Source organism: Saccopteryx bilineata, chromosome 12 (assembly GCF_036850765.1).
Source record: "Saccopteryx bilineata isolate mSacBil1 chromosome 12, mSacBil1_pri_phased_curated, whole genome shotgun sequence".
Lineage (NCBI taxonomy): Eukaryota > Metazoa > Chordata > Mammalia > Chiroptera > Emballonuridae > Saccopteryx > Saccopteryx bilineata.
Window position 1 is genome coordinate 45076506 of NC_089501.1, and position 17979 is coordinate 45094484.

Sequence of the window (17979 nt, forward strand, 5' to 3'; positions counted from 1 at the left end):
TCAAGCCAGTGACCTTGGCATTCGAGGATAATGCCAGGGCTATGGATTGTTACTATTATTTTTTTATTTATTCATTTTTAGAGAGGAGAGAAAGAGGGAGAGAGGAGAGAGAGAGAGAGAGAAGGGGGAGGAGCTGGAAGCATCAACTCCCATTTGTGTCTTGACCAGGCAAGCCCAGGGTTTCGAACCAGCGACCTCAGCATTTCCAGGTCGATGCTTTATCCACTGTGCCACCACAGGTCAGGCTTTACTATTATTTTTTATTCACTGCATTGTAACCTATCACTGTCAGGTTTAGCCAGAGGGAGACACTTCAAGCAGGCTCCTGTGTCCTTTTGATATGCCTCCCTCAGCTTTTGAACATCTCTTTTCTGTTACGAGAAAGGTTCTTCATGTTTTCCCTGATCCAGCCCAGAATTTCCCAAGGAGCTCTGGTGTCTTTTGGGGACTTGTTAGGAACCAGATTAGTGATTACCTAGAATGCCCCTCCTTTAGGTTTGTCTGGGTACTTCTTTGTGTTGTTATTTGCTTCTTTCTCTTCTAAGCCTGTATTTCTTATCAGGTAGAGGTTATGTCTAAAACTTGATGAATTCTAGATCATGGGTGTGCTATGTGATTCTATTTTGCATTGCAACAGAATGAATGTACACTATCTGGTTGACCCACCTTTCATGATGCTGTTATATATATATATATATAACATTTTTTTATTGTGGGGATTGTTAACTTTCTCAAAGAGCAGAGTTTTTGAGCCTGAATTTTTGAAGGTCATTTGAAAGTAGACACTGCCTAATCTACTGAGATTCATAAATACTGCTAAGACCCGTACCTGTCCTGGAATTGCCTGACATTAAAGAAAGTATTCATTGGTTGTGTTTCTAAAATATATAGTGTTTTTTTTTTAATTGTAATAATTTTATCCCTTCTTCTCTCCAACCCTCCTTTTTCTCTCTTCACAGTTGGACAGAGAGAATCCGAAGATGTGACTGAAAGAGACTCAGATAAAGAGATGGCTGCCAACTCCGCGGCTGTTCAAGACATCACCAAGGACGGGCAGGAGGAGACGCCTGAAATCACAGAGCAGATCCCTTCCTCGGAAAGCAATTCAGAAGAGCTCACGCAGACCACCGAGGCCCAGAGTAATGATGTTGGATTTAAGAAGGTGTTTAAGTTTGTTGGCTTTAAATTCACTGTGAAAAAGGATAAGAGCGAGAAGTCTGACACCGTCCAGCTACTCACTGTCAAAAAAGAGGAAGGTGAGGGAGCAGGAGGATCAGAGGGGGCTGGTGACCACCAGGAGCCCAGCCGGGAGAGCGGGGAAGCCACGACTCCCAAAGAAAGTGAGCCCAACCAACCTGCAGAGAAAGCCGAAGAGACCCGGAAAGACGAGCAGAGCAACACGGCAGCGCCGCTGCAGGCCGAGTCCGGCCAGGCGGCAGGGGAAGGCGGAGATGGAGAAGAAAAGCAAGAGAAAGAACCCACCAAATCTCCAGGCTCTCCGACCAGCCCAGTGGCCAGCGAAACGGCGTCACCCTTCAAAAAATTCTTCACTCAAGGTTGGGCTGGCTGGCGGAAAAAGACCAGTTTCAGGAAGCCCAAGGAGGAGGAGCTGGAAGCTTCAGAGAAGAAGAAGGAACAAGAAGTGGAAAGAGCAGACCCAGAAGAAAAGGAGAAGACAGAAGACACCTCCGAGAAGCTGGCCGCCTCTGCACAGCCACAGCCGCAGCCGCAGCCGCGGGAGGCCCCAGAGAGCGAGACCGACGCCCGATTATCCGCGGAGTATGAGAAGGTGGAGCTGCCCTCCGAGGGCCAAGTGCCGGGAGCTCCCGAAGAGAAAGCCGCCCCTTTAGCCACGGAAGTATTTGATGAAAAAGTCGAGATTGTCGCGGAAGTCCACGTTAGCACCGCCGAGGAGGAAGCGGAGGGGCAGAGAGCCGAGGCGGAGGAGACAGAGGCGGCCCTGCCGCCTGAGAAACGGGTGGAAACAAATGCCGACCAGGAAGCGGAGCCCCCCGAAGAGGAGCCCGCGAAGACCAAAGCAGTGTGTGCCCCGCGAGGGGACCACCCCCAGCCCCCCGAACCGAGTCCCGACGAGAAAGCGCCCGCGGCACTCCCCGAGGGCGTCGTGGGGGAGGCGGAAATGCTGGCAGCGCAGGAGAGAGTGAAGGTGCAGGGAAGCCCTTTAAAGAAACTTTTTACGAGCACCGGCTTAAAAAAGCTTTCTGCGAAGAAGCAGAAAGTGAAAAGAGGAGGAGGAGACGAGGAGTCGGGGGAACAGCACCCCGCCGCGGCCGACTCTCCCGACAGCACAGACGAGCAGAAGGGCGAGAGCTCCGCCTCGTCCCCCGACGAGCCCGAGGAGATCACGTGTCTGGAGAAGGGGGTCGCGGAGGCGCCCCAGGAGGCCGAGCTCGAGGAAGGAACTACTTCCGACGGAGAGAAAAAGAGGGAAGGTGGTGTGACCCCCTGGGCGTCTTTCAAAAAGATGGTGACGCCCAAGAAACGCGTCCGCAGGCTTTCCGAGAGCGATAAAGAAGACGAGCTGGACAAGGCGAAGAGCGCCACCCTGTCGTCCACGGAGAGCGCGGCCTCTGAAATGCAGGAGGACCTGAAAGGACACGGCGAAGAGCCCAAGCCGGAGGAGCCGAAGCGCAAGGTGGACACTTCTGTGTCTTGGGAAGCTTTAATTTGCGTGGGGTCATCCAAGAAAAGAGCAAGGAAAGCGTCGTCTTCTGACGACGAAGGGGGGCCCCTGAAACCGACGGCAGGAGAAAGCCAAAAACCAGATGACGCAGGAAAAGACAAAGAGGCTGGACCAGACGCGACCCCGGCCAGTTCCCAGGAGCACGAGCAGGGCCAGGGCGGCTCCTCTCCGGAGCAGGCCGGGAGCCCCACCGACGGGGAGGGCGTTTCCACCTGGGAGTCGTTCAAAAGATTAGTCACCGCGAGGAAGAAATCGAAGTCAAAACTGGAAGAGAAGCACGAAGACTCTGTCACCGGGGCGGGTGCAGAACATGCCGCTTCAGATGTTGAACCCGGGAAAGAAGAGTCTTGGGTTTCAATCAAGAAATTGATTCCCGGACGAAGGAAGAAAAGGTTGGATGGGAAACAAGATCAGGCCACCGTGGAAGATACAGGACCGACAGAAGTCAACGAGGATGATTCTGACGTCCCCGCCGTGGTCCCTCTGTCCGAGTACGATGCGGTGGAAAGGGAGAAAATGGAAGCACAAGAAGCCCAGAAAAATGACGAGAAGCCCGAGCAGAAGGTAGGGGTTTATGTGTCAGAGGAGCTCAGTAAGAGTCTGGTTCAGACAGTGACTGTGGCCGTCATTGATGGCGCAAGAGCTGTCGCCGATATTGAAGAAAGATCACCGTCCTGGATATCTGCTTCCGTGACAGAACCTGTGGAACAAGCAGAGGATGAAGCCAAACCACCGACTGAGGAGGTATTTGAGAGCGAGGTCACGGCGGCAGAAACCCCCACTGTTACCAAAACTCTGCCCGAGAGCCAAGATGCTGGTGATGACACGATCGTCAGTGAGATGGAATTCACTTCTGAAGCGGTGACAGCGGCGGAAACGACGGAAGCATTTTGTGCTGAAGAAGCAACGGAAGCATCTGGTGCCGAGGAGACCACCGACATGGTTTCGGCCGTCTCCCAGTTAAGCGACTCTCCGGACACCACCGAGGAAGCAACGCCAGTTCAGGAGGTGGAAGGTGGCGTGCCGGACATGGAAGATCAAGACAGGCGGACTCAGGAGGTCCTGCAGGCGGTGGCAGAAAAAGTTAGAGAAGAGGCACAGCTGCCCGGTGCCAGAGGACCAGAGGACACAAGTCAGACAGTGCAGAAAGTAGAATCACAAACACCAGAGAAAGTGGGAGAGGCTGAAGAAGGTTCTCAGGGGCCAGATCCGAAGAAGGAGATGGAAGTGGTGTTGAAAAGACATGTGGAAGAAAGTGAAACCTTGGATTTGACACAAGGGAAGGGATTTGTACAGGCCATGCCCGAACACTTGGAAAAAGTTCAAGTCACAGAGAGGGTCGAGTCCAGCGAGCTGATGACCACCCATCAAGCTGGAACCTTGGGTGGGGTAAAATCAGAAATTATACTGGAACAGGCTGCTGCCCCTGACTCAGCTGAAACGCTTACAGACAGTGAGACCAATGGGAGCACCCCACTAGCGGATTTGGAAGCTCTCCATATCACACAGCAAGACAAGATCACGGAAGTCCATGCCTCAGTTGATGAGGTTGCGTCTGGTACCCAGTCACAGATTGCAGAAGCAGTAGTAGTTCCTGCGCCAAAAGAGATGCTCCCAGCACCTGCTGGTTCTCAACCCCAGGCAGAAAACAAAGACCATTCAAAAATGGCAGAGGTTCAAGAACGTACGGATAGAGAGGCACCAGTGGAAACTGTACCCGTCCTTTCAAAGATGGAGGGGATTCAGGAGGCTGGCCAGTTTGCTGATGAGGAAACCAAAGACGTACCATTTGTTGAAGGACTAGAAGTGTCTGCAGACGCAGAAATCACAGCCAGTCAGAAAAAGATCATTGAAGTTGCCCTTAAAGATGAAGTTCCTGAAGAAGCTGAATTTCAAAAGAATGATAACATTGAACTCCAGAACCATACCCAGTCTCTTCGAACCCCAGTGGAGAGAGAGATGGTAGTTCAGGTAGAAAGGGAAAAAATGGAAGCGAAGCCAGCCCAGGCAAGTGAAGAGAAACCTGAGCCCAAACCAGCTGAAGTGCTCAGTGAGCAACTGGTCCAGACGGTTCATGTGACTATCATAGACGGGGAGAAGGAAGTTACCGGTTTTGAAGGAAGTTCGCCTTCTTGGCTAGTTCAAGGGGAAGCAGTCTGCACAGAAATTCAAGGTCAAAGCTCTGAGGCATCATTGCCTCTAACAGCTGCAGCGGTGGAGGAGAAGGTCTTAGGAGAAACCGTCAAGATTTTAGAAACAGCTGGAACTTTGGAGTCTGCAGACGCACATTTGGAACCGGAAGAAAAGTCCTCTGAAAAAGAAGCCTTTGTTGTTCAGCCAGGGCAAGCTGCCGTGCCCACAGGGACTGAGTCCCGGGCAGGATCAACACCAATAACAGTATCCACTACCCCTGACAAAGGCATCAGTGCTGACCTGGAAGGAGATAAAACCACATCGCAGGAAGGGAGGTCAGATGAAGATGATGAGCAGGTGAGCTGTCAGGAAGTCAGAGTGAGTGAAACGAGAGAGGAAGATTTAAAGGCTGAAAATGAGATTTTGCAACTCAAAACTGAGAGTGGTAAACTTGTGCAAAACATAATCCAGACGGCCGTTGACCAGTTAGTGAGTACAGAAGAAACAGCCACTGATTGCCAGATGCCGGCTCAAGTGATGACAGCTGACAATCGGGAAGCTGAACAGAAAATTGAAAAAGAAGAAAGGGAACTTCAGGTCTCTGCAAAGGACGCAAGACAAACCACCACAGCCAAAGAGGAATCCGCACCGACCCCGGTGGAACAAACATGCTCAGATATTTCCAAAGACACGCGTGCAGCTTCAGAAGAGGTCACGCCCGTTGAGGTCGAAGGCTCCAGTGCAAATGACCAGCAGCTTGAAGAGGTGACCCTCCCGGCCCAGGAAAAGAGAGAAGTAACCGCAACAAAGCCTGTGCTGGAAGATGGTGATCGTGACTCCCAACAAGATGAAAAGGGTGAGGCTGGCGATTACCCTGGGAAGCAAACCTCAGCCCTGGAAGACGCTGAGGCCTCGGGAGGCTCAACCAAAGAGTCCTTGGATGCCAATGGACCGAAACTCAAAGAGAAGGAAGTGGAATTGCAGGAAGGAAAAGAGCAGAGCGAGTCAGAAAAAGAGACCAAAACACAGACGCAGGAGACACAGAAACAAGGGAGACAGCCAGCAACACCAGAACTTACAGATTCCTAAAGCGTTCTGTAAGTAACCTTCCTTTTCTTCTAAAATAAGGCTTTCCTGCCTGACCAGGCGGTGGCGCAGTGGCTAGAGCATTGGACTGGGATTGTGAGGACCCAGGTTTGAGACCCCGAGGTTGCCAGCTTGAGCATGGGCTCATCTGGTTTGAGCAAAGCTCACCAGCTTAGACCCAAGGTCGCTGGCTTGAGCAAGGGGTTACTCGGTCTGCTGAAGGCCCGTGGTCAGGGCACATATGAGAAAGCAATCAATGAACAACTAAGGTGTCGCAATGAGAAACGAATGATTGGTGCTTCTCATCTATGTTCCTGTCTGTCCCTATCTATCCCTCTCTCTGACACTCTCTGTCTCTTTAAGAAATATAAAAAAGTAAAATAAGGCTTTCCTCTTGAGTGCCATTTGATGGCAGGTTTGTTGCAAGGGAAACAGGAGTTCAGATGACCAGGGTTTTCTGCAGAACCTGCCGTTGGGGAAATAACCATCACTCAGGCTGAGATCAGGGTCAGTTTCCTCGTTTCCTCTCATTGAAATGCTAGTGAGTTGTATTGGCGCCCTGAAAATAATGATTTCATGTTACCCGTGGTGTGACTGCTTTCAGAGAAAATAAAGGCCCACGTGTGTGCATGCACAAGTGTGTGTTTCTGCGAGTGTTTGGCCAAAGCCCTAAGAGATAAGTGTGTTCACTCGGCCCCACACCAACAAGGCCACTGAGTGGTTTTAATAACTAGAGGCCCAAAGAAGCTTGAAGTTTAGTTTATAGCTCTCTGGAAGAAAAATGCATTTTATTTTCATCAGTAGTAACAGTAACAAAAAAAATTCCAGTGCACATGACAAGCCTGTTAGGGGCCTCAGACGTTGGTTTTAGAGGCCACAGAGTGCAATATGTCGTGCACCCTCATCCTCTTGTTTCCTGATAGACATAAGCTCTGGTTCTAGGGTCTTCAGTGGTGGCAGCTGGCCCTCACAGCTGTTTCGCCGTTGAATAAAGGAGGACGGAGGAAAAGCAGATTTTACTGACTTTTGAACCTTTCTTCCTTCGATAGCTACACTCATGTCCCGGATGCAAGACCAGAATGTGAAGACAGATGAGAGAAGAAACTGAATGCTGCTGATGAGACTTCACGGCCCACAGTTCAGAACTCTTGAGAACCGCAGAACAGGCCTGCCACCCGGTCCCGTTTCTACAGAACCCCCGACAATCCTGAGGCGTCATCGGGAGCGACAGCCAGTCCACCGTCCCTCTTTCCGCGGCCACCCTGTCATTTCCCCTTGCTACCATATAATGTTTCTTGTGTAAGGTCCTGCATTCTTCATCTGGAGCTGGAGTGGACGGTTCCTAATTCCACTTCTCAAACTGGAGCATCATTCTTTATGTATTTATGTGTATGTTTGAAGTAATCTGCCTCCTGTATCTATTGTGTATTTTTTTTTTGCTTAACGTTTAAGGAAATGTGCCGTGTAGTACATTTCTTTCGTATCACACAGCCTGCGGCGGGGCGTGCAGCCCTGGGGAAGACTGGGGAGCATCGAGCCCCTTTATGACCTGTGAAAATGGCTTCCTAGAAGTAACCTTCCTGATCAGAAGCCTACAGTTCTTATTTTAAAATTCACTAAGGATTAGGTCCGTGTTTAGTATTCCTCTAGAATTGGTCACTTTCCCGTTAGGCACAATGTGCTGAAAATGAAAAGCATTATTTTGGGGAAACACACAGAATGTTCCATTGTTACTGTGAATTTTTTTCTTTCTAGCCCAGTAGAGGTTGGAAGTTGTGTGTGTGTGGGGGGGGTTTCAGTCTTTTTTCCTAATTGCTACTGTCTAAACGCTGGTTTAGGCAGACGAGTATGCTTAATCCTGAGGCAAAGTAGTGGAATGTTTTTCATACTATTAAGAAAACAGTGGACTATCCTTAAGTTTTTGATTCTACTCTTTTATGCTGGACCACATTCATACACAGCGTGAAATAAGTCAGATCCTTTATAAATGGTATTTTGGTAGGTGCTGGATTGTTTCTGTGCCATATTTGTGCCCACTCTTTTCAGAACAATGTTGCATTATGTTCATTTGGATAAATTGTGATTTAAATAAAATATTTGCTTCACTTAGATTTGCTGGTTTTATTAGATACTAGGAAGCCTCGGACATGCATTCTAAAAGCAGAACAAGCTAAAACTTTCTAATACAGTCGCTATATGATGTTACCACTTTATACTGGTTTGAGAGGATGTTCAGAGGTCATAGCAGATAGATGTCTGCCAAAATAAAGGAGCTTTTCAGATGGACGGCACTGATACAATGCTGCCACCTGGTGGTACCTTCCTGAAAAGGTCAGTTTTCAGTGTTAACTGTTCATGACTAAATGTTTCTAGAAAGTAGTTTTAAGAAGGCTTAAAGCAAATATGCTTTGCCTAACAGGTAATCTTGGAAATTTTTAAAATGTTAAAGTGATTTATGATTCTTGCTAATATGTAAGGGATTCTATCAAACAATTGCCACACATAAATTTTCCACTTTTTCACATGTGAAACTAGCCTGGCATCTGGACTTCTTAAATTTTACTCAAACTCAGTACTCCAGTTTGAGAACTTCAATTCAACTGCCAGTTAATGATTTTAAAGCATAACATTTTAGAAAGATGACAATAGTCTTTTGGCAGAAAGAAAATTGGCTGTTAAAACTGGAGAGTAGTGTCTCTTATACCAACCACCCTGACTACAATGAAAGAAAAAGACTGGCTATAGTAAAAAGACCTCATAACAGTGGCCTTGTAGTTGGGAGGCGTTGAGCATCCTTTTAGGAGTTACTCTCATGTATAATAGCCACCTGTACTTAATGACTATTTAAAATCCCTAAATATAACAGACTGATCTATATAGCTTCTTTTGCCAACTTGAGACTGATCTGATCTATATAGCTTCTTTTGCCAACTTGAGACTTTATAAAAAACATGCTAGCATCAATTTCTGAAGATCAACCAAAGAGTATTGAAGATGACAGCAAGTTGTCAGGAGCTTATGGTAGCTCTGATACTGACATAACCTCCCTCAACATCAGGAAAACACTTTGTGCTGTTTTAAACGTGATAGAATGTGTGTAGCTGTGGTAAATAGACTTGCTTGTGTGTTTTCCATTTTATCCTGCCATTCCATCCCCTTCGTATTGACATGTGGCCAACCAGGTCATCGCAACTTGTCTTCTTCATGACTGTGCTTCTCGTGCTGACACCTGGATGTGCCCTGGATTCCTTCTAGACAAGCTCTGGACCTCTGTCTGTTAAGCAACATTGTTTTATTACCAAGAGGAGTGCTAGTAAACAGTGGCTTGAAATACAGTTTTGTATTAAAATTCTAAAGCTGCTGTTAGTTGACGAAGTTCGTAACCATGTAAGCTGAAGAAATTGGAGCAAGTGCCTAAATTTTGCTACTTTTTGGCATTAACTATGGAACCATGTACAACAGAAAGCAATGCAAGACTTGTACACTCTCGCCACCTCTTGTAATTGAGGACTATAAGATGTTCCTCTTCAGGTTATTTTGCTAATGGTACACACAAGTTGCCTCTCTCTGTACACGTAGACTTTGTTCCAGAACTTTCCTTTGATGTTTGGAGCTACAGATAGTCAAAGGGCTGAAAATTTTAGCTTTCAGTGTAAGCTTCAAGCCTAGCCATTTTCTTTAACCTGAGACAATAATTTGATTTCTAGTTCTGTTTGGGGGCAAATTTTCATTTATCTAAATAAAATGCAACCTAATTCAATGCCATGGGTTTTCTCTCTGTAATTTTACCTTCGGTTTTTATTGCTTTTCTCTTTCCTCTTGTGATACCCATCACACATTTAACTTCTACTTTTAACTACTGAGCCATCCCTTTGGGAAACTGGCCACATGGGAGTTTGGAATGTATCTGAGATGTGTGAATGCACAAAAATCAGTACTTCTTAACCTTTTTGGGTCAGGGGCCTGCTTTTTGGATAGTCGCATAGACCTACTCTGAAATCCAAACCAAAAAATCAGAATTAGAGTTCAACCCCTAATCCAACTCTATAAGAAATGAAATGGACACAGTCCAAGGGTTCCAGGTAGTAAGAGGCTGGAATGTGAACACAACCAATGTGTCTGGCACCTTCAAGTCTACATGACAGTTCATTTCCGTATGATTCTGGAAGTTGATCTGCTGGACAACCTTGCATTTTTGTGTAAATGCAAGTTTTTCCATGCCACCAAATTCCTTACCATCTCCAGCCCAGATCACTGGAATTAGGAAAATGATCTGGGGCCTACTTTTAAACTTTATTTTTTTTAATTCATTTTAGAGAGAAGAGGGGGAGGAGTGGGAAGCATCTACTAGCAGTTCCTTTTTGTATATATCTTGACCGGCAACCCCTGGGTTTTTTTTGTTTTGTTTTGTTTTGTTTTGTTTTATTTATTTTAGAGAGAAGAGAGAAAGGGAGAGAGAGAGACAGAGAGGGAGAGAGAGAGAGAGAGAGAGAGAGAGAGAGAGAAGGTGGGGAGGAGCTGGAAGCATCAACTCCCATATGTGCCTTGACCAGGCAAGTCCAGGGTTTCGAACCGGCGACCTCAGCATTTCCAGGTCAACACTTTATCCACTGCGCCACCACAGGTTAGGCAAGCCCAGGGATTTTGAACCAGCAACTTCGGGGTTCCAGATCAACACATTTATTTATTTATTTATTTTTGAGAGAGAGAGAGAGAGGCAGCTGTTCCTGTCTGTGCCCTGACCGTGAAATCGAACCAGCAACCTCACACTTCGGGATGACACTCCAACCAACTGAGCCATTGGCCAGGGCTTAATTTTATTGAGTTTTAGAGAAACAGAGAGGGTAAGGGAAAGGGAAGCATTCATTTGTTGTTCCACTCAGATGTGTATTCTTTGATTGCTATCCATGTGTGTCCTGATGAGGGATCAAACCCTCAACCTTGTTTCAGACCGACACTCTGAACTGACAGCTAATCGGCCAGGGCCCCGGGTCAACTCTTTTTTTTTATTATTATTATTTTTATTTATTTATTACAGAGACAGAGAGTGAGTCAGAGAGAGGGATAGACAGGGACAGACAGACAGGAACAGAGAGAGATGAGAAGCATCAATCATTAGTTTTTCATTGCATGTTGCAACACCTTAGTTGTTCATTGATTGCTTTCTCAATGTGCCTTGACCACGGGCCTTCAGCAGACCGAGTAACCCCTTGCTGGAGCCAGCGACCTTGGGTTCAAGCTGGTGAGCCTTGCTCAAACCAGATGAGCCCGCACTCAAGCTGGTGACCTCAGGGTCTCGAACCCGGGTCTCGACTGGGTCCTTCCGCATCCCAGTCCGACGCTCTATCCACTGCGCCACCACCTGGTCAGGCCCCAGGTCAACTCTTGATCCACTGAGCCACCACAGGTCAAAGTTGAAATCAAGATCACCTGCTTTTAAGTGATAACACTTTTGCTAACAGGTTTTGCAACAGGCTTTGGCTAAGGTGGCCAGGACTTGGGGATGGCATGGTGATGAAAATAATTTTTTCTTTTTGGAAAATTTCACAGTTTAGAACTCAAATCCATTTCTTAATATCGAAATATAACTGGCATCCTGACTGTGTTCTACTTTGTAATCTCGTAACTTTGTATACAGTTCCATTGCTTGTTGACATTAAAAATTTTAACACCAGAGAAGTGTTACCTCTGACCCCTTAACAGAAGCTTCGCTGTAGCACACAGACCAGAGGCGGAGTAACTTCCTAAATTACGATATTGGGACCCCATGTCTTATTTACTTGCCTGCAACAGGATATTGAATGTAAAGCCGCATTCTAACTCAACCCTGTGCTTTCCCTTCTAGTCCAATCCAAATAACTTGGTGTAATTAATGAGCACAGAGGCAGTACTCTAATTAAGCTAAATGAAAAAGCACATTGTGCTTGATCCTGTTTCTCCCTGTCGGCCTTTGGAGCTCACCCAGTGCCTGGAGAGGCAGGTGGCATTGCCTCTAGCACCTGAAACCTGAACACAATCATGGTTCTTAAAGCCTCAACAGAAACAATACCGCTGAGTTGGCCAGCGGGCTATCTTAAGGAATTAATTAAAGCCTAAGAGGTCACTAAAGTTGTTCAGCAGGGAAGTGACGCTATCTACCCTATGCCAGTGATTCCCAAGGCAGTGCTGTGGTGGTGGGGGGTGTCTGGAGTCTTCGGCTATCACGATGGCGAGGACGTTGCTAGGATTAAATGAGTGAGATGTCACAGGTGCTTGTGATGCTGCCAGGCCCGGAGACAAGGCTAGAAGGATCCTGGGTGAGCTGTGCACAAACCGAGACCTGTGAAGGGCTGGAAAACTAACGGTAGGCAACAAATTCTCATTAAGTGCTTACCCTTCAGTGGGAACGTTAGTTCTGCTTTGTGGGACTGTATCCAAATATAAACTCTGCTCTCAAAACCCATATTATTATTATTTTAAATGCTAGGAGGGGAGATAGACTCCCACATGCGCCCCAACCAGGGTCCACCCAGCAACCCCCATCTGGAACCGATGTTCCAACCCCCCGAGCTATCCCCAGCACCAGGGCCCTGCTCGAACCAGTCAAGCCACTGGCTGGAGGAGGGGAAGAGGGAGAGAGGGGGAGAAGCAGATGGTCATTTTTTATGTGAACCCTGACCAGGGATCGAACTCGAGACCTCTGCACGCTGGGTTGACACTCCATCCACTGAGACAACTAGCCAGGGCCAAGAAGATTTTTTATCTTAAATGCCAATGCCGCTAGAGAATCTCTTTTAGCCTCCAGAGAATTAAAGGCTGGAGGTGGGAGGGGACTAGTTAATGTGAAATCCAGACAAAAGCTGATAAAGACTTGTACTAAAGTAGTGATAATTTGGCTGGAGAGATGTGGGTGACATCAAGAGATATTGGGCCTGACCAGGCGGTGGCACAGTGGATAGAGTGTTGGACTGGGATGTAGAGGACCCAGGTTCGAGACCCCGGGGTCGCCAGCTTGAGCACGGGCTCATTGGGTTTGAGCAAGGCTCACCAGCTTGAGCCTAAGGTCTCTGGCTTGAGCAAGGAGTCATTCGGTCTGCTGTAGCCCCACAGTCAAGGCACATATGAGAAATCAATCAATGTGCAACTAAGGAACCACAACGAAGAATTAATGCTTCTCATCTCTCTCCCTTCCTGTCTGTCTGTCCCTCTCTCTGACTCTTTCTGCCACACACACACACATCCAGGACATGGGGTCATGTACTGACATGCGTGGGGGTGGAGAGATAAGGTTAGTTTTGGAAATGTTCCATTTGAAGGGCTTCTGAGATCTCCAAGGATGAATATGAAAAGGGCAGCTGGCCACATGGGTCTATGAGTAGAGAAGAGTTCAGGACAGAAAGACAGACATCAGTGGCTCTCCTGTGCTCCCGGTGTCCTGGAGACACAAAGGGGAAAAATAGCCCACACCAGATCCTTGTGACGTTGCTTAAAATCCGCATGCACGAACTCCAGCGATTGGGCGGGTGAGGCGTGAGTTCACTCAGCCTGTCACAGCAGCGTCTATTTCAGAAGGGATTTCACTAGATTTTCCCTGTTGTGAAAGTGTTTTGCAAACTAAGAAAGAAAGAAAAGGCACCAAAATGCATAATATCGGGTGGGGCAAAAGTAGGTTTATAGGTGTTCGTATGAAAAAGAAATATAGTAATTAATAAATAATAATACAAGAATAAACTATTTTGTGTACTTGTAACTGTAAACCTCCTTTGCTGAACCTGGTATTAGTAATTAGAAGAGAAGAAACTTAAATAAAATTGTCCACCAGAAGCAATGTTGCAACTGCCGATGACTATTGTGACCTTGAATATTTTGGTGGACTCAGAATAATGACGCTGATCTTTCTAAAATTTCGTTAGGACACGTCTTATTCAGACCTGCTGTTTTAGAGAGGAAACATCCGCTTTGTGGTAGCAGCAAGTCTTTTCTCCCCTCTTCCCTCTGGTGCCTTTTCAGTGTCTGTGGCGCGCTGGTGCATTCCCCAGAAACACTCGCAGGAGGGGTGATCTGGGTAGGGGCTCGGGTCGGGGCCCCTGCAGTCCTTCTGGTCACTCCCAAGCCTCCTCAGAGCACGTGGCACTTAGGCTCCCTGTTCTCTCTGGTTGGCTGCCTTCTGACCTTTGTCTGCTCAGGGACATCTCTAACTGGACAGATAAAAGAATTTTTATTTTATTATTATTACTTTTACTTTGAGAGTATGTTCATTAAATCTGGGGACAGTGAAACACAGAAGGGCTTAGGATAGAAGAAGGCACAGGAGAGAGCCCAGGCGGGCTGCTTTGGCTCACTGGGAACGCAGAGAACAGGGGACCTTAGAGACAGGTTCGGGGGCTAGCCCAGGACGAGCTGCCACTGCCCACTGCTCCCCTGGTTGCAGGTCGTGTGGGGTCCCTTAGAGTTTAGGAGAAGTACGCCTGTGGAGGAAGTAGAGGGGGAAGGGAATGGTGTGGGTGTGCTCCTAGCAGTGAGAGTGTGATGAAAATTCTTTAGTCCATCTCTTTTTGCTAATAAAAAATATATATATAAATAGCCCTAGCCAGGTAGTCAGCTGGTTAGAGCGTTGTCTCAACATACCAAGGTTGTGGGTTCAATCCCAGGTCAGGGCACATACAAGAATCAACCAATAAATGAGTGCATAAATAAATGGAGCAACAATGTTTCTCTCTCTCTCTCTCCCTTCCTCTGTCTCTAAAATCAATAGATTAAAATAATATATATAAAAAAATAAATTTAAACAACTGCTAAGAAGGCTTTCCCAGGCAGTGGGCTGGTAGCAGAAAGGGCCCTGGATTGGAGACTGGGCTCTGTAACTACCACTAAGTAGTTGCATGACCTTGGCCAGTGGCCTAACACCATTTTGTGTTATCCTGACCCTTCCTCTCTTGTAGTGAGGAGGCCCATCTAAGTGGCCTCTTCAAAAACTGTGTAGGGTATTTGGTGACTTTTCTGGGCTCACAGGTTAACACGGGCATTTAGAATGAGAACAGGGAGATGTAGAATAAATCCCAGGGTCTTAGGCACTTTTTTTAGGAGCTCATGCGCCAATCTGCACCTCGTACTCATCTTCTCACGGAGCACCTTGCTTCGTTCACATCAAGAAGCGTGCTAGACTGACCAGGCGGTGGCACAGTGGATAGAGCGTCGACCTGGGATGCTGAAGACTCAGATTCGAAACCCCAAAGTTGCTGGCTTGAGTGCGGGCTCATTCAACTTCAGCGTGGGCTCATCCAGCTTGAGCGCAGGCTCACCAGCTTGAGTGTGGGGGCACCAGATATTGACATGACCCCATGGTCACTGGCTTGAGCCCAAAAGTCACAAACTTAAACTGAAGCTCATTGGTTTGAGCAAAGTATCACTGGCTCATCTGGAGCCCCTCCCCCATCAAGGCACATGTGAGAAAGCAATCAATGAACAACTAAAATGCCACAACTATGAGTTGATGCTTCTCATCCCTCTCCCTTCCTATCTATCTATTCCTCTCTCTCTCTCTCTCTCTCTCTCTCTCTCTCTCTCTCTCTCACTCACACACACACACACACACACACACACACACACACACACATAAAAGGAAGCATGCTAGGAATGGCACGGATCCCTTTCTGGCCCATTATTGGATCCCTGGATAATAGAAGAAGTAGAACCACGAAAGGACAGTAGCACCCTTGCAGAAATGATATTGTAATGCTGTGGTCCTCCGAGTGTGGCTGCTGGCCTCAGCTTCATCGTCATCATCATTTGGGAACCTGTTCAAAATGCAAATTCTTTTTTTAAAGTTTTTTATTTATTGATTTTAGTGAGAGAGGAAGGGGGAGAGAAAGAGACAGAAACATCAATCTGCTCCTGCATGTGCCCTGACTGGGGATCGAACCAGTGACCTCTGTGCTTCAAGGAAATGCCCCAACCGAGCATCCAGTCAGGGCCAAATGCAAACTCTTGAGCCCAGCCTGGAAGGACTGAGTTAGGCACCCTGGGGGCGGGGTCACAATCTGTTTTAGCTGGCCCTTCAGGAGATTTTGATGTGCTGAAGTCTTAGGACTGCTGTGGTAATACAAGACTACAAAACGGATTTATGTTAATTGCCTCAATGATGGAATAAATAGGTTAAAAGTTGAGAAAGCTTTCCCCTTCCTGATCTCCCCCACTCCCACCCAACCACCCACCTAATCGCTTCTGCCCCCCAGAAATGTTTGCACCTTTGGGAAAAGATTGTTTGAGCCACGTGGGGGGTTGAATCCCTCCTGTCTCCCATGGGCTGGGTCACCTCAGAAAAGTTACTTAATAACTCCTCTGGACCTGTTTCCTTGTAGGTAATAATGGATGCATCTGACAAGGTTGCTGGGAGGAGTCAGGGTTCGCACTTAGAACACAGACACCCATCCAGCCATTCTTCTTTTTTTTTAAATATTAAAATTTTATTCAGTTTAGAGAGGAGAGAGAGAATAAGAGAGGGGGAGGGAGAGAGAAAGGGGGGAGGAGTAGGAAGCATCAACTCCCATATATGCCTAGACCAGAGAAGTGCAGGATTTCAAACAAGTGACCTCAGCATTCCCAGGTCAACACTTTATCCACTGTGCCACCACAGGTCAGGCCATGAGGTTTTTTTTTGTTTTTTTTTTTAAAGATTTTATTTATTCATTTGAGAGGGGAGAGAGAGAGAAAGGGGGGAGGAGCAGGAAGCATCAACTCCCATATGTGCCTTGACCAGGTAAACCCAGGGTTTCGAACTGGCAACCTCAGCATTCCAGGTGGATGCTTTATCCACTGCGCCACCATAGGTCAGGCCCCATGAGATCTTTATATATCTCCACAGACATCAGGGAGTTTGGGCAGGGCAGGTATCCTTTTCCAGAGAATAGCAGAAGCTTGAATCAAGACTTTAATTAACCCTTTCAAGTTCACAGATATACTGCTCACAAAAATTAGGAGATACTTCTAAATGAATATGAAGCAATAAAATATCCCCTAATTTTTGTGAGCAGTGTATGTTGATCTGACCCCGAGAATGAAACCACAGAATAGCGTTTCATCCTGGGCCATTTTTTTTCACACTAAAGATTCTCAGTCTAATTAATTTTATTCAGAGCTGGGTATAAAAGTTGTACAAGCAAGTTCTAGTAAAGGTAGATTAATTGATCTGGATCTGTTAGTGTAATTTACTTTTAATTTGCTTAAAACTTTCTAAGCCTAAATCTTGTTTACCTGCAAATAATGTATAGCAAAACTTTTTTTTTTTCTAGACAAAAGTGGATGACTGAAACAAAGCAAAATGCAATGGAAGGATTTTGAAGGTTATGAAAATTGTCATGAAAATACAGTCCACCTGGAGTAAAAGTTAGACTCCGTTATAATCACTTACATCCCCCATGCAAAATATTGCCTTAGAATTAATTTGAATTTGTGATGAGGTCTCCCCTGCACCCATCAAATTCCCAACAACAGGAGGTATCTCTCCACCTCCCACCATCCCCAACCATCCTTCTAAGTGTCTGTGTCTTTTTATTTATTTATTTAGAAGATTTTATTTATTGATTTGACAGAAAAGGAATGGGGTGGGGAAAGAAATGAGAAGTATCAACTTATAGTTGCTTCATTTGAATCATTCATTGCTTGTTTGTCATATGTACCTTGACTGGGCAAGCCCAGGATTTCAAATTGGTGACCTCAGCATCCCAGGTCAATGTTCTATGCACTGTGCCACCACAGGTCAGGCTACCTGTGTCTTTTTAAACACAGCAATTTGGTGTATTAACCTGAAATGTGTGAGTGGAAGCCTGACATTTTGAATTGAAGGACTTATTTTGAATGCCTTTGCTCTTTCTTTTTTTTAAAAATTTATTGGCCCCTTGCCTGACCTGTGGTGGCGCAGTGGATAAAGCGTTGACCTGGAATGCTGAGGTCGCCGGTTCGAAACCCTGGGCTTGCCTGGTCAAGGCACATATGGGAGTTGAAGCTTCCTGCTCCTCCCTACCTTCTCTCTCTCTCTCTCTCCTCTAAAAAATGAATAAATAAATAAAAATAATTAA

At 46.6% G+C, this 17979-nt stretch overlaps 1 protein-coding gene and 1 long non-coding RNA gene across 3 annotated transcripts in view; one reads left to right on the forward strand and one right to left on the reverse strand.

The window, feature by feature from the left end:
* The window catches only part of AKAP12 (A-kinase anchoring protein 12), a 106443-nt gene extending 98411 nt beyond the window's left edge, over positions 1-8032 (forward strand). For both annotated transcript variants that reach the window (XM_066247879.1, XM_066247880.1), the window contains 2 exons: positions 960-5934; positions 6973-8032. In XM_066247879.1, coding sequence (XP_066103976.1) covers positions 960-5926 — 4967 coding nt within the window. In that variant the 3' untranslated portion in view covers positions 5927-5934; positions 6973-8032. The remainder of the gene's footprint in view (positions 1-959; positions 5935-6972) is intronic.
* Positions 7717-9678, reverse strand: LOC136316117 (uncharacterized). The gene is made up of 2 exons (XR_010727653.1): positions 8825-9678; positions 7717-8790 (listed from the first exon to the last, which is right to left on the reverse strand). It is a non-coding gene; the product is annotated as an uncharacterized lncRNA (long non-coding RNA).
* Positions 9679-17979: the final 8301 nt, after the last annotated feature.